This window comes from Python bivittatus, unplaced genomic scaffold (genome assembly GCF_059951505.1).
Source record: "Python bivittatus isolate LINGU-HERP-01145 unplaced genomic scaffold, Pbiv_v1 ctg000590_np1212, whole genome shotgun sequence".
NCBI classification, from domain to species: Eukaryota; Metazoa; Chordata; class Lepidosauria; order Squamata; family Pythonidae; genus Python; species Python bivittatus.
Genome location: NW_028277086.1, coordinates 9,684,066 through 9,698,483, shown reverse-complemented (window position 1 = coordinate 9,698,483; position 14,418 = coordinate 9,684,066). Strand labels below are relative to the sequence as shown.

At 46.6% G+C, this 14,418-nt stretch overlaps 1 protein-coding gene across 1 annotated transcript in view; it reads right to left on the bottom strand.

The window, feature by feature from the left end:
* ADCY8 (adenylate cyclase 8) overlaps positions 1-9,848 on the bottom strand; it is a 110,559-nt gene extending 100,711 nt beyond the window's left edge. The window contains exon 1 of the mRNA XM_088148960.1: positions 7,473-9,848. Within this exon, the coding sequence (XP_088005086.1) occupies positions 7,473-8,351 (879 nt within the window). The 5' untranslated portion in view covers positions 8,352-9,848. The remainder of the gene's footprint in view (positions 1-7,472) is intronic.
* Positions 9,849-14,418: the final 4,570 nt, after the last annotated feature.

Sequence of the window (14,418 nt, the reverse complement as noted above, 5' to 3'; positions counted from 1 at the left end):
CAAGAGCAATTGCCTTCTATCTTTCTTATAATGTGTTTAATTGGAAACAATGGAGGATAGAACAAAAAACTCAGCTTTGTTTAGCTTCTGTAATTGAAAGCCTACTAAACTTGGTCTTCCAAAAGCTGCCCTAATGAATAAAAAATCTGATGGTTTAGTGAATATCTTGGGACTACATCCACTCAAACCACACAGCATATCTAAGAATGGAGCTATGTAACGTTGACCCCTGTGAGAGGTATGCAGTACACCACCACATAAATTGTAGAAGCTCAAATTGCCCAACTTGCTGGTCAACAGAGAATACAGAGCAGCCAAGGTTTCTACAAGTCAGACCATGGGGACTTTCTGCATATGAAGGATTAGTTGGATCAATGAACTGCAGCTCTTCCTAATTCTCTACTCTTTTTCCTGCTGCATTCTGGCCTCCAGGCGCTCTCACTTACTTGTCTAGATTTGTGTAGGGAAGTCCGTAGCTTTGACCTAGAAAACTTTTAAGAGGAGCTGCAGAAGGGTTGATGTACTTTTTTGGGTGGGTGGGTAGGTGTGTTTTGTTTTGTTTTTGAAAAACGGTTCACAAAATATTATTAGAAGGAGTTCTCTTTTTTGAAAAACAACTCTATTCACCAATGTTTTCCAAACACTGTTCCTGATACGTCTCTCATCAATATCTCATATTTCTGTTTTCCTGGTTGGAAAGAAGTAGAGGTAATATAAAATCAGAATATAAAATTTTCAATCCCAATAGTGATACAGTTTTAAGCAATTGCTGGAAAACCTAATTTTGGTTGATTAGAACACTTGTAATAGATACAACATTAGTGTTTATTTTATGCATAGAAAGTGTATGTATTATTGCATTGGAGAAAATCATCCAAACAAGAACTTCATGCATATAGTAAATATTGTTCATTCTTTTCTTTAGTAATATTCTGAGAAGCAGCAACACCCCCCCCCCCCCGCAAATAATTCTCATGTTGGTCTCTCCTGTGAAATTTGAAAATCAGGCTTGTTCCTGGAGAGGTTTGACTTGAAATGAAATTAACCTTCTGGGAGGCATCTTTGGATTAACCGACAAAAGATTGTACCAAAGCTAAACAATTTAAAAACGGTACTCTTAAGTGGTATTTTTAAAAAATAAAATAATAAAACTACAAACCACTAGGGGGAGCCAGATGAAAATGCTGCGATTCTAACATAACTTAACTAGAGCAGATAAAATTTCAGCACCCAAAGTGGGGGACAGCTCCAGAGTCTGTGGTCAACCATGAGTTACAAGCACAATTATGAGTACTTGACAGTAGGCAAATACTGACACTTCTTATCTTTCTTTCACTGAATATAAAGTTTTCATCATCTATTCTTGGCCATATTATTTTAGAAATTAAGACTGAATTTGCCATATTAGAATATTGGCTGGGAACTCTCAGGACCAAAACCTGTATTCCAATCTTTCTGTCTGCTATTTTTGTTTGAATTTGAATTTGTCTGAATTTGTTGAACTGTCCATTAATTCAAACCGGGCTATGAAATTCAATCAGCATTTTTTCAAAATTCAAAGTCACCCTATGTTACCAACATCCTATTTATTACTCCCTGACTGGGTTCCATGCTTCAACAGCACAGTTCAGAACTGAAGGAAAGTGAAAGGTTAGCCTTGGAAATCTTAAGAAGGCCGGTCTAGTCAGTTCAAAGTGGCGCTGCTTGAGAAATTTATGAATAGCACTTTGAATCTTTTCATAAAAGAGAGATGAAATATAAACAGTACAGCCCTTCCTCAAATGAAACTCCTACTGTATTCAATCGAATTTATTTTCATGGCTTATCCAGTGGCAGCATCTCACTGACCTTATCTGTCTTTGGAAGCTAAGAAGGATCCAGCCTGGTTAGTACTTGGATGGGAGTCCACTTGGGAATCCCAGAGCCGTAGGCTAGAGTAAGAGATTGAAAAGCATCCTGCTGAAAAATGACACACACACGAACATTTAACAGAATCAACTTTGACTTGAAAAAGACTTAAGTGTGACTTTAGCAGCAGCATCAAGTGTAGCAATGGGGGGGGGGAGTGAAAAATATTAAAGGTATTGATTGTATTCTTGTGTGTCTGTATAAGAGAGAGGATGGAAAATGGGACTCCATGAGCTAGTAAGATCTTATATCCCATGAAACCCTTATGCAAATAAGGAGCTGTTCCCACAGACACAATTGCAGTGAACATTCCTTAATCCTACTATCCTTGAATAGCGTAATCTATATTTAGGCAAATTGTATAGCTCTGTGAGTGAGCCGTGCCCTGTGTTAAATTAAATAGAAATAATAGTATATTTTGGATTAATATTCAAGTTCTTCCTTAAAGGGGAGGGGGCACTGAGGCCAAATAAACAGTTTTCTGTTGTATTTGCCTTTGTTCCAAAATAGCTCAGGACTTCCAGAAGGAATCAGCAAAAAACCCCCTATTCATCGATCTTCCATTAGCAGAAGAGACTTTTCTCCAAATGAATGGAGACCTCTGCTCAGGGAAATCTACCTGCCAATCCAAATTACTGCGAGATTTTTTTTTCTTTTACCCCTGTAACTTCTTCAAACAGTCTCCCTACTCCTATGCCAAACAGAAGCTCCCTCGTTCCATTTAGCATCAGAAGACAGAAAATGCTTGTGCTTGTTACACATGCAGTAACCAAGAAGTCTGTTCCTACTCTGAATTCATTACTCATGATCTGGAGACACCTCAGTTAGATTTATTGCAAAATGTGCTCTATGCGAGGCTGCCTTTGATGATCATTTGAACATTTTAACTGGTTCAGAATGGACACTGATTGATGGGGGCAGGCCCCTCGGCAGAGATAACTCTGCTCTGTACCGTCTATGCCATCTGCACTGGCTTCCAATTGGTTTCTGGGTCTAATTTAATGCAGGGCAATCCAGATGCTTTGGATGACAACTCAGTCATTTTCTCCCAGTACCCCTAATGGCGATAGCAGCTGGGCAGAAAGTTAGGGCACAAAGTGTGCAAGTTAATACATAAATGATTCCAAAGAGATGATGTCTTTGGGTTACAATGCTCTGCCCTAAATCTTCTGAAACTTCAGCCTCATGGAAATTCAGTTGGGAGGACGCTCTGAGGTCACCAAGCTGAATTCTCTGGCTCCATCTACAAATCTTGCGAATAGCAAGGTATATATTGGTCACTAGGAGTCAAAAACAACTTGATAGCTACATATATAGCTATCAAGTCATTTTCGACTTTTATCAACAACATAGATTTTCTCCATGAAATAAATATATATATAAATAAAACACACACACACACACAATAAAATATATACACTATTTCTAATAAAGGAGAGCCATGGCACAAAAGCTGGGAATCACTGATTCACCCAACACCTTACAAAACACAATTGTTGGGTACATATGATGGCTTACTGCAATGGCTAGGTTCATATAATATGCCGAACACAAACTCCCCAATCCCACTTCAATCTAGACTAGCATGTTATGTGTGAGCCCAGCTACTCTTTACCAAACCAAGGTAAGGCAGGAGGATAATCGTTCCCCAATCATGTGCTCTGTGCAGATATCAAACAATAACCTCCTTTGCACATTGCACCATGACAAATGGCTATGTAGCCTGTGGAAGAGGGAGGGTCTAAGCCAATGACCTTCCAAGCATCAGATTGAGGAGGTCTGATTGATCCCCATTAGCTTATCTGCTCTTGTAACTGGTCATTTGACAACCGCCCACCACTGACCGCTTTTACGGCCAGCAAGGGAAGATAAAGTAAATATGGATTGCTCATACATAGTGAGAAAGGAGATGTAGAGGCCGCACTGTGGAAACTTGAAAAAGTGTGGCTTCATTTGTAAATTTAGCCACTTCTTCTTTTTATCCATTGGTGGCCTAGTTACACTGACTACCCCATACTTCCTAGAAGAGACTCTTCTTGCTTCATCCCCAAAATTGTTGAAGAATCCCCTACTGCCCTAAACCAGGCCTGTACAACATGTGGCCCGCCAATCAGCCTTGGAGGCATTTTTCAAGAAGTCAATAAATTCACTGCCACCACTGCCACCCCAAAAGACGTGCTGCCAAGCACCTCCAATGCCTCCAGGCCTCACTGCCACCACCAGCTTCGTTGCTGCTCTGCTAGCCATCAGACAAGTGATCGGTGTGCCCAGTATTAATCTGCAGCCCAAAAGGATTATTAATTCCTTAATGTGGCCTCTTTCCCTCTACAGGCTGTGCAGGCCTGCCCTGGAGAATATTCAGAAGATGCCATCCCTACCAAGAAGGGAAAGAATGTTGTGTGGTCTTTCTCATTCTGCCTGATTTCTTTTTATTTCCTTTACTTTTCAATGACAGAAATGCTTACTTTTCACAGAATCCTTGCACATGCAGAGTTTGTGAATATTAACTGTTCTCTCCAGCCTGGAAATAGGTTTCCTAGTCAATTCCTATTAGAGATTACTGATTTCCTTCTTCTACTTATTCCCTACCCCATAACCAAGTTTCACTGAGTGACAAACAAATTAAAGTAGTTCAAAAATACAGGAATCCAGTAAAACAGCAATCAGATCACAGCATCACTCTAAAATCCTGCAGCAGAACAGAGCAGAGATAAACTCATTCAACCAAAAGCAAAATGACTGGGAGCTGTACCTTCACTGGACTCAGGACAGGATGTGGCTCCAATAAGCTATGAAGATTAAAATGTTTCAAAACTTTAAGCCAGTTTTAGAAAGCATTTTAAAAAGCTTGGGAAGGGGAGCAGAAGACCCAAGGGAGAACATTATTCAGAGAAGGCATGTCACATCTTGCAGTGTTAGAAGGCACTTTCTAGCAGAACTTCCCTTGTAGCTCGATTTGGCTGCCTTCATCCCTCCCATTGGCAGAGAAGGGACAGTTGTCTGTGTGTGGCTTCAAAATCTGCTCCAGAGGGTTGGATGCCTTCCCAAAGCAGGTCCATGCTCACCATGCAACACTGGATGTCACCCATTGAAGAAGGCATTCAGTTGAAGACCTCAGCTAAAGACTTCAGACCTGATCGGTATCTGCAGCAATTTTTCAGATCACAACCTTCTAGATGGTTAATGAATCAGCTGAAGAGTTGAGAACTTTGTTCCTAAAAGAATCCAATGCATTTAACAAGCAACAAAGTCTATACACGTGAGGGATCGTTCCACCTCACTGTCAAGCACGCTATGACTGTGTTTAATGACCTGCTAGCTGGGTTACCCAATTCATCTCTTCTGGGTTTGTAACAACATATGTTAAGCCATAAACTAAATAAGTCATCTGGGCTTGCATAACATACTAAAACCACAATAAAATAAAATATTCAAGCTTTAAACTAACCAAGCTTACCCTATTATGCAATAGGTGTGTGCAAATCTCATAGTTCCAAGGACAGAACATTCTGTTTTCTTCCTGCTCTGGTCCCCCTGGGAGAATTTCCTTTTCTGGAAGTAAATGTTTTGGAACAGGAAATAGATCTAGAATGGTGGCTTTTCCCTTCCCTGTAAAATGCAGCTGCTAAGACATTTACTGACCTGTTTAAGGATTTTGCGTGGATGCAACTAATACATGTCAATCTAACCTTTAACCCTCCTGGCAAAAACAATTTCTAAACTGGATTAGAGCCTTCCCATTTTTGGACCTGACATTGTTGTAACTGATTCTATTTAATTCTGTCACAAGATGATAATCCGTAGGAAGTTTTTAATCTAGGTATTATTTCTTTCCCAGAATAAGTATTCACATAAAATAAATGACTATATCAATAAACAAATACTCCATACCTTCTGGAAATCAAAATTAATGATTGTATTGTATTGTATTGTATTGTATTGTATTGTATTGTTTCAGTCCCCAGTATTTTTTTCAGCTTCAAACCACCAAAACACAAAGCAGTCAGCATAATCAATCCATGGGTCACCAATTTGCCAAATAAATGACTGAGCTATGATCTCTTCCTGTTTCCCCATAGTTAATCACAACAGGGAGAACCAGACCACCAGCCAAAACGATTGTGTCAAACTCTATTTCATTTGTATTAAATAATGTTTCAGGACATTGAGAACAACAACATGAATAATAGCAGAACAACACTGAATTCAGCTAGCCTGGTTTAATGGACAGATGAATCCATATAATCCTGGGACACTCAGCCACAGATTTAGCAGATGTCTTTGGCCACCTAACCACATTCAATTTGTCATTTTATAAACATCAGAACCTCACTCAAGGGCTGGGGTACAGATTGGAAAGTCCTATGGATCCCACAGGTAAATATATGCGTGTTTGAACTTTCATGACCTCTCACTACAAAAAATAACTGGCCAGTGATCCCAACTAACCAAACACAATAGCCAACCAACAAAAATTAGGAAGTATAAGGAGAATGTTACAAAGGTAGCAGTCCTATACGCCAACTTCTCCCAGCCTGGGAGATTCTAAATGTGTTCAAGCCCCATAACGCCTAACTCCAGCCCTGGCAAGAGAACATGGGGGATGAAGTACAACACAGCAGGCGAACACATGGGGAAAAGTCCTATCAATTGAACGGGGATGACTGTACTTGTCATATAAAAGTATAATGTACTATAAAGCTACCCTTCAAACAGTTCTTCTACTTGATGAACTTTGCTGAATAATTGATCAAATAGCTTCAGGGACCAAATGCAGCACTGGGTGAGAACTTAGAGGAGAGGGAATTATGTGACATTATCCAGGGATGCTGAAATAACCTCCCTCCTTTCTAGAAGTCTGGATTTGTACATGTTCAGATGCAATTACAGATCCCTCCTGGCCACGGCTGCATTGAAGAATAGTTGGAGAGGGAAAGTATAGGGAGATTTGGATACCCACGACATCTGGGGCCACAGATTCAAGAAGCTAGGAATACTGTGCTCAGCAAGGAAACTAGAGGGATTCTCTCCCCAAAGATCTGCCCATACAGAAGCAGCAGGCACAAAATGGGGTGACCTTGTATATATTTTCTCGGACATTTGTAAAAGAAGAATGGGATAGCAATGTATTTTGTGGCAGTCCCGGACTTCAACTCCCATCATAGCTGGAGAGCACAAAGCTAGGAAAAATGAGACCATGAGGAATGCTATCCCAAATGACCTCTTCCTCCCGGCTTAACTAGTGCTACCAACCACACTTGTTTTTATAAAGGACGTTGTTTTCAGGAGTAACCACCCATGCCATAGGGGAAAGACCATGTTTCTGTCGTGTTCTGCAAAAAGATCTCTTCCTCTCCCCACCATAACCACAGATAAAGATCTCAGAGCCCTGCCTATCTTGGGCAGGACACGCAGCAGTGGGTCCTGGTTAGTTCTGCCCTAGCAATGAACTGCTACTGCTTCCGACTAACCCTGACTAACCCCGAGTAGGAGATGAACAAACTACTGGTAACTTTGCCCAAGGTGGTGGTGGGGGGGGGGGAGAATGAACCCACAAGAAATACCTGGTTGATGGAGGTCACCGCCTGCCTGGGGATGAATGTCTGCATGACGAGCTGCAAGAGGGAGGTAACTAAGCCAGCCAGAATAGCCCAGGTGAGGGGCAGAGGCAGCATGCTGTAGGTGGCAAAGAGAGTGAAGAGCACGTAGCCAATGCCATCGCCCAGGAGACCACAACCCAAGCCTGCAGCCAAGATTTGGGTGGCCATGGCCACCCAGGTGACCACACCGCTGTACTGCAAGTAGGTGTAAGAGGTTGTGTCCTTCCTGACCACCACTAAGGCACAGATGACCACTTCAATGCCTGTGAAGAAGCCCAAGAGAATGCCCTTGATGGGGTCCATGGGGGCCGAGGCCAGGGTGAGGTGGAGCAGCAGGAGAGTCAGCTTGGTGAGCACATCCAAGATGTTCACCACCACCTCTGACTTCCGCCTCTGGCCCAGGAAGTAGCGCTGGTAGAGGCGCTCCAAGTCCCGAGACTTGAAGGAGTTGCGTAAGGTGGGGAAGATCACACCCCGGTAAGTGTAGCCCCAGTTAAGGAAGAAATCGGAGTTGCTGGGAGCGCAATCCAGGTGCAGGAAGCCCAGATCTCCACTGCTGCTGCTGCGCTCGGGGAAGACTTTGGTGCCCCCATTGTTGTGGCCACCGAGGCTCTTGCCTGCCGACTGGCGCCGGGAAGGATGGGTGTGGTTGGGGCAGCAGGACTCTTCTGAGCTCAGGGCTTTGCCACTGCCGTGCTCTTGGATGAAGCGCTGCTCCGTGATGTGGCGCACGGCGGTCTGCCACAGCAGGCGTTGGGAGCGCGCACCGCCACTAGGGGGCGTCTGGTTGATGGTGTACAACTCATCGCTGTCACTCAAGCAACGTACCTCGGACAGCTCCATTGCGGGGGTTGGGGCAGGAGGAGGACGGTCAGGTCACATTGAAAGGCAGCTGTTCCCCCCCACCTCCTTGGCAGGGGGATCAAAGGTCAGTCAGTGATGGCAGAAGACAAGGGTCTCCCCATGCCTCCTTTGGCCCTGGATATACCTTGGCAGCAATGCGGGGCTTCATTTGCTGCATCCCCGTCGGCTTCCAGGTCAGCGGGGCAGGATGAAGAGGGAGCAGGGAGGCGTCTTGCAAATGGTTGGAAGTCTGGTTAGGTGGAATCAAAGCCACGTGCCCCCAGGTCCTCACTGATAGCCTCCATGGAGTCTACATGCAACGTAAAAGGAGGCCACAGCCACCTGGGCACCCTTGGGGTTGTTGGGGGGCAAAAATCCCAGAGGAGGACAGCTTGGCAGTTCCCATCCTACATTCTGAACCACCTCAGGTCTACGGTTTTCTTGGCAGCTCTCCAGGTCTCAGGCAGAAGGATGTCCAGTCCCTTAAGTCCCTTGAAGCCGGAGGTGCTTCGACTGAGGCGACGGGATCCAAGACAAGTGGCCCCTTGAAGAGAAGAGAAAGTGCAATCCCATATATATGCGATGGAGAGTATTCTGTAAGCACACGCGGAGAGAGAACGGTTACAGGAAGCACATGCAACTTCTCCAGAGCAGGAAGTTACTGGGTTAGGAGAGAGGTGGGCAGAGGAGATACCTCCGGATCGCTGCAGGCGCAGCTGGAAAGGCTGCGGGCGGCTGCCGCTGGCTCTCTGTCACTCCTCGAGCGGCGCATCGCTCCAGCCGGGAGAACGGAGTGGGCACTGGAGGGGCGGCGCTGGGGACCACGGGCGAGAGAAACGGCCGCGGGAACCGGAGGCAAGAAGCCCAAGCGAGGCTCGCGGAGCTGGGCGCCTTCCCGCCACGGAGGAGGAGGAGGAGGAGGAGGAGGAGGAGGAGGAGAAGGAGGGCGAAGGCCAGCCGCTCAAGGAAGGCGGCTCCAGGGCTGACTCTCCCGGGCCCGGAGCATCCTCTCTGGACGCGCGCCGCGACCGCCCTGCCGCGCACGCCCCGCAAGGCAACCGCTCCACGAGGCGGGCAGAAAGCGAGCCGGAGTTTCCCTTCCCTCGCGGGAGAGCGGGGACTTGAAGCGAGACATGGCCGGGGACGGGCAGAGCCGGGCGAGGGGAGCGGATCCGCTCCGGGCTACTTGGCCGCCTTCTCCGCAGCCGGGGAGCCGCCGGCGGGGGGGTGCCTCGCCGGCTGCGGCAGCCCGCCGCCCGGCGCTCCGACGGCCGTCCTCCCTGCGCGCCCCGCGCCGCCGGCGAGCGGGCTCCCCCGTCACACGCCGCCACGCACGCCTCCCGAGACGCCGGGGAGCCTCGGCGCCGGGCTGCTGCTCTGCCGAGGGCTGGAGGGAAGCCGAGGGAGCGCCGGGCAAGGCGGGCGGGACGGCCGAGCCAGGCTCGCCCCCGGAACACTTGCCTCGCTAAGGCAGGACTTCGCCGCTGCCGCCGCCAATTCCCCCGCTCCCCAAAGTTGCTGCGCGCTCCGTCCTCGCCGCTCCGTCCGCCGGCCGCGTCCGCTCGCCGGCCGGCCGCGCCCGCGCCCGCAGCCCCTGCAGCCCCTTCCGGGCGGCGCTCCCTCGCTGGCGAATCCGAGCCGGCGCGAGGGCGATTCGGCCGGGCTTCGCCTGGGAAGGGCAGAACCCAGCGCGGTCAGCTGATGGCCCGGTGACGTCAGGCTCTCGGCTCGGCTCCCCCGGGCGCCCACTTAAAGAAGTACCAGCCTCCTTCCCCCCACCCCGCCCCCCGGCAAAGAAGCCGGGCTTGCCCGAGCCCAGCGGCGCCTGCGGGATTCCGTTCGCCGCGCCTCACACCTGCTGCTGGCCGAAACTCGCTCGGAGGCTCTGCCCGCGAGGAGGCTGCCAAACGCGCAGGCGCGCAAACTTCGTCCTTCGGATTTTAGAGGCTGCAGAAGCGAACGGCTGGCGGAACTACAGCGAGGGGGGGAAAAGAAAAGTCGAGCATGAGCTGGAACCGGTTCCGATCAAGACGGCCGAAAGCCTGGAAACGATGCGCTCCGGACAGAGAGTGAGGAACCGGGTAGGTTTAGCCCTGAGTAAAGGTGACCAAGGCCGCAATTTTTCTGGTACCCGAAGGTGCGTTCACACAAAAGACAGCCAAGACCTCAGTCACCCCAGAGGATGCAGAATCGGGGCCTAAATGACAGGGAAGCCAGTTCTGGGTGAGGGTTAGAAGATTCTTCCCAACAGGAAGCGCAGTTTGACACTGGGACCAGTTTCCGAGAGATGGTGGGCTCTCCTTCCTGGGTTGGGTTCAGGCTGGCTGGCTGGCCACCGGTCCAGGATGCTTTAATTTGCCGCCTTGCACTGAGCAGGTCTTGGACTTTATGGCCTAAATGCCCCTCAGAGCTCTAGGAAACTGGGTTTTTAGAGTTTCCATCTTTATGGCCAGTGCACACCCCCAAAGCAACAGCCAGGAGAATTTTATAGCTGTTTTGAAAATGCAGACACGAACAATGAAGAATACATTTCGATAAACCAAGTTTGGTTTATCGTGCTGATTGAGGCACATTTGCTTGCGTTTGCAAGGCACCTAAGCCATAATCCAGTCTTCTAAGATGCAAGCAAGTAAAGTGGGTGGCTTTGGGAGAACCATAAAGGTAGCCAATGAGTGGGCTCATTTTCTTCTCGATGGCGGGCCTTAGATCACAAGAACACAAGCCATGCCCTGCTGGACTGGACCCGTGGCCCATCTAGTCCAGCAGTCTGTTCTTCACTGGCCACTCAACTACACAAGGAAGCCCTCTAGTCCCCCAACAGATGGCCTTCAGTCCCCTAATTGAGAGCCAGTTTGGTGTAGTGGCTAAGTCACTGTGAGTTCTGGTCCTCCCTTCGCCATGAAAGCTGGCTGACCCTGGGCCAGTCACTGTCTCTCACTCCAACCCACCTCACAGGGTTGTTGTTGGGGGAAAAGAGGAGGTGGGGAATATTATGTGAGCAATACAAAATAAAGGAGGGATATAAATCTAACGAGTAACTCTGGAGAGAGAGCAACTTCGATGTAATGGTTAAGGCGTCAGGCTAGAAACCATGAGTTCTAGTCCCACCTTAGGCACAAAGCCAGCTGGGTGACCTTCGGTCAGTCGCTCTCTTTCAGCCCTAGGAAGAGAGCAATGGCAAACCACTTCCTAGATTTTGCCAAGAAAACTGCAAAATTTGACTAGTCCAGGCAGACGCCAGGAGTCAACACTGACTTGAAGGCACCAAAAGAAAAGAAGAAAACCCTAGAGAGAGCTGGGTGAATACCGATTGGGAGTAGGAGTCATTGGGGATTCTAATTACAGAGTTCCAGACTCTCCCTCTGCAAATCTCTCCTCAGTTGTCCTCTCTCAGGTTGGAAAGTGAAGTAGAATGATGATTGCCCCCAGGGAAGTAGCTTGGCAGTTGCTTAACACGGGGACAACCATCGGCTGTGCTTCTCCCCACTGGAGAAGGAAGAGTTCAGCTGGCAGAAGTTCTGCTCACCAAGGTAAAACCCAGCAGGTTCTAGATCAAGCCCTGCCTCTCCTCTGCCCCTCCTTGCCTTTGACTTTCATGAGGGGTGGGGAGAGATTGGTTCAGAGAGAGAGAGATGGGGCTGTTTGTTTAGGAGTTAATTTAGTTTTCCAGCTTCAGACTTTTCCAAAATGGTTTTAAGTAGTCTCATCCGGCCGTGTAGGTTTATAGCCAACAGAATGGAAAGGGTCTGCTGCTGCTCTCTTCCTAGAATATACTACAGCCTTGGGATATCATGGTGGTTTCTCTTCCCAGTATTAACCAGGTCTGACTCTGCTTTGCCTTCTGAGATCAGACAAAGTTGCTTAGCAAAATGATTTACAAACTGATTATAGCCAATGTTGACCACCAGAATCTCTTTAAAAACATCAGACCAGATTAACTCCCTCTCTACTCCCTCCAATATAAAGAATTTTAGCTAAAGCGAAGCTGGTCTCAGCTCCCAGGTTGCTATTGGCTTGGCAGAGTAAAAATACTTCCTTCAGATATCTCATTTCAGAATAAGCCGCTTCTTTTAGCTTCATACCCACCTTTTCAAGTGAGGCAAGGATTGGTTTTCCACAAACGGTGCTTAAAGAGCATTAGCCCTCTGCATAATGTGCAAATAAAACCCATGGATCGGAAGTGACTTAGCCATGGCTCTCTCCTGCTTCTAACCTGCATATTCACAAGCAATATATCTCCAGCATTAAAGCAGCAGCTTCATTTGGTTGTCATTTGTGAAAGTGCCACCAGAAACTGTGGATCTCCAGCAATTCCAAAATTATGTTCTACCATTAACAGAGCTGTTTCAGAAAGACGGTGGGCGCAAATGTAAACTCTGCAAACGAAGTGCGCATATTACAGATTAAAAACAAAGCAGAGCGATAGAATCAATGACAGTATGTTAAAAGCATACCCAATTTTATTCTGCTGCTTGGAGCAGAGGATCACTTTGGCCTGAGCTTGTCCTCTTGGCCAACATATGAGCAGTGACATCCTTCAAAGCGCGACAAGACAAAGGTTCCCCCTAGGATTAGGGGACGCAGCTTACCCTTCACAACTGTACAGAAGGCACATCTCTGCTACTAAGCCATGAATCTGGCCCAAAGAAAAGGGGGGACATTGCAAGATAACATTCTCCCCCCTTCCCAAATGAACTCTGAACCCTATCTATTTAGGTGGAAGAAGCTTTCCACCCTGTTGTCCTGAGTTGATCAAGGATAGCTGATCAAGGCACTATTTAGACCCTTGCCTGCAACGTGCTGCTTAGCAGAAGAACCCAAATACAGCATTTACACAAGATAGCAGTCTAGTTTCTACTTGAATATGCCCAGCAAAAGGGAGTCTACCCATCACCTCTCTGGATAACTGGTTCTACTGTTGAACCGCTCTTACTGTTGGATGGATATGGCCATCGTGAGAGTTGCCTGTCTCTGCATCTCTTCCAGTTACTCTGTATCTTTGTCAAAGTAGGGTGTCTAATCTGGACAAGAGATTTAAGATGGGACCATGGGATCTGATCAATTGAAATTATTTTTTCCCATCATTTGGAAATTACGCTTCTGGTGATGCAGCCTAAAATTGCATTTTTTTTTTTTTTAACAGCCATATCACCAAAATGCAGATATTAGGAGTGTGCAGATATTTGATTTGGACCTCCAATTTGAAGGAGGTTTGATCAAATCTCTGAGTCAAATTGGGAAATCAATTTCAATTGCTGAATTGAACAAGATGCTTCCAAAAGATTTCTGACTTACAGGCAGGTGCAGGAACTTTTAACAAAAACCAATTCAGAAGACCAGTTCAGATCAATTTGATAATTCAGTTTGGATGTCTGAATTGAATTGGATTGATTTCTCAAACTGAATCAATATGATAAATAGACCAAGACATAAATAGAGGTAGAAACAGAGATATGTATCACTTTGAATGTTATGAACAACAAAAGAAGACGTAATAGATGTTTATAAAATTTACAAATATGTGCAAAAAGCTGATTCTGGAATGCTTGTGGAGAAAATATATACACAATTTTTTTTTCCGTCTCATAAAACAGGAATCATTACGTGAAGCTGGATTAGGGGGTGGGGAAGATTCACGGCAGACAAAAGGAAGTATTTCTATGCATGTAACAGGGATAGGTTGCCTGTTGCATTAAGTTAAAATAGATCTGTCCAGAAAACGAAGATTTGCATCATCCTATGCACTAGACAAGACACGAGACACCAATTTGCTTGGACTTGTGTAGCTCGATCTGTGAAATAAAACGATTGAATTGCTACCATGAAATGTTTTTACATGGATGTTGACTGATTGATTGATTGATTGATTGATTATGTGCCATCAAGTCATTTTCAACCCCTAAGGACCACATAGATCAGTGTTGTCCAAACTTGGCCACTTTAAGATGAGTGGACTTCAACTCCCAGAATTCCCCAGCCAGCCATGCTGGCTGGGGAATTCTGGGAGTTGAAGTCCACTCATCTTAAAGTGGCCAAGTTTGGACAACACTGACGTAGATAGATTTTC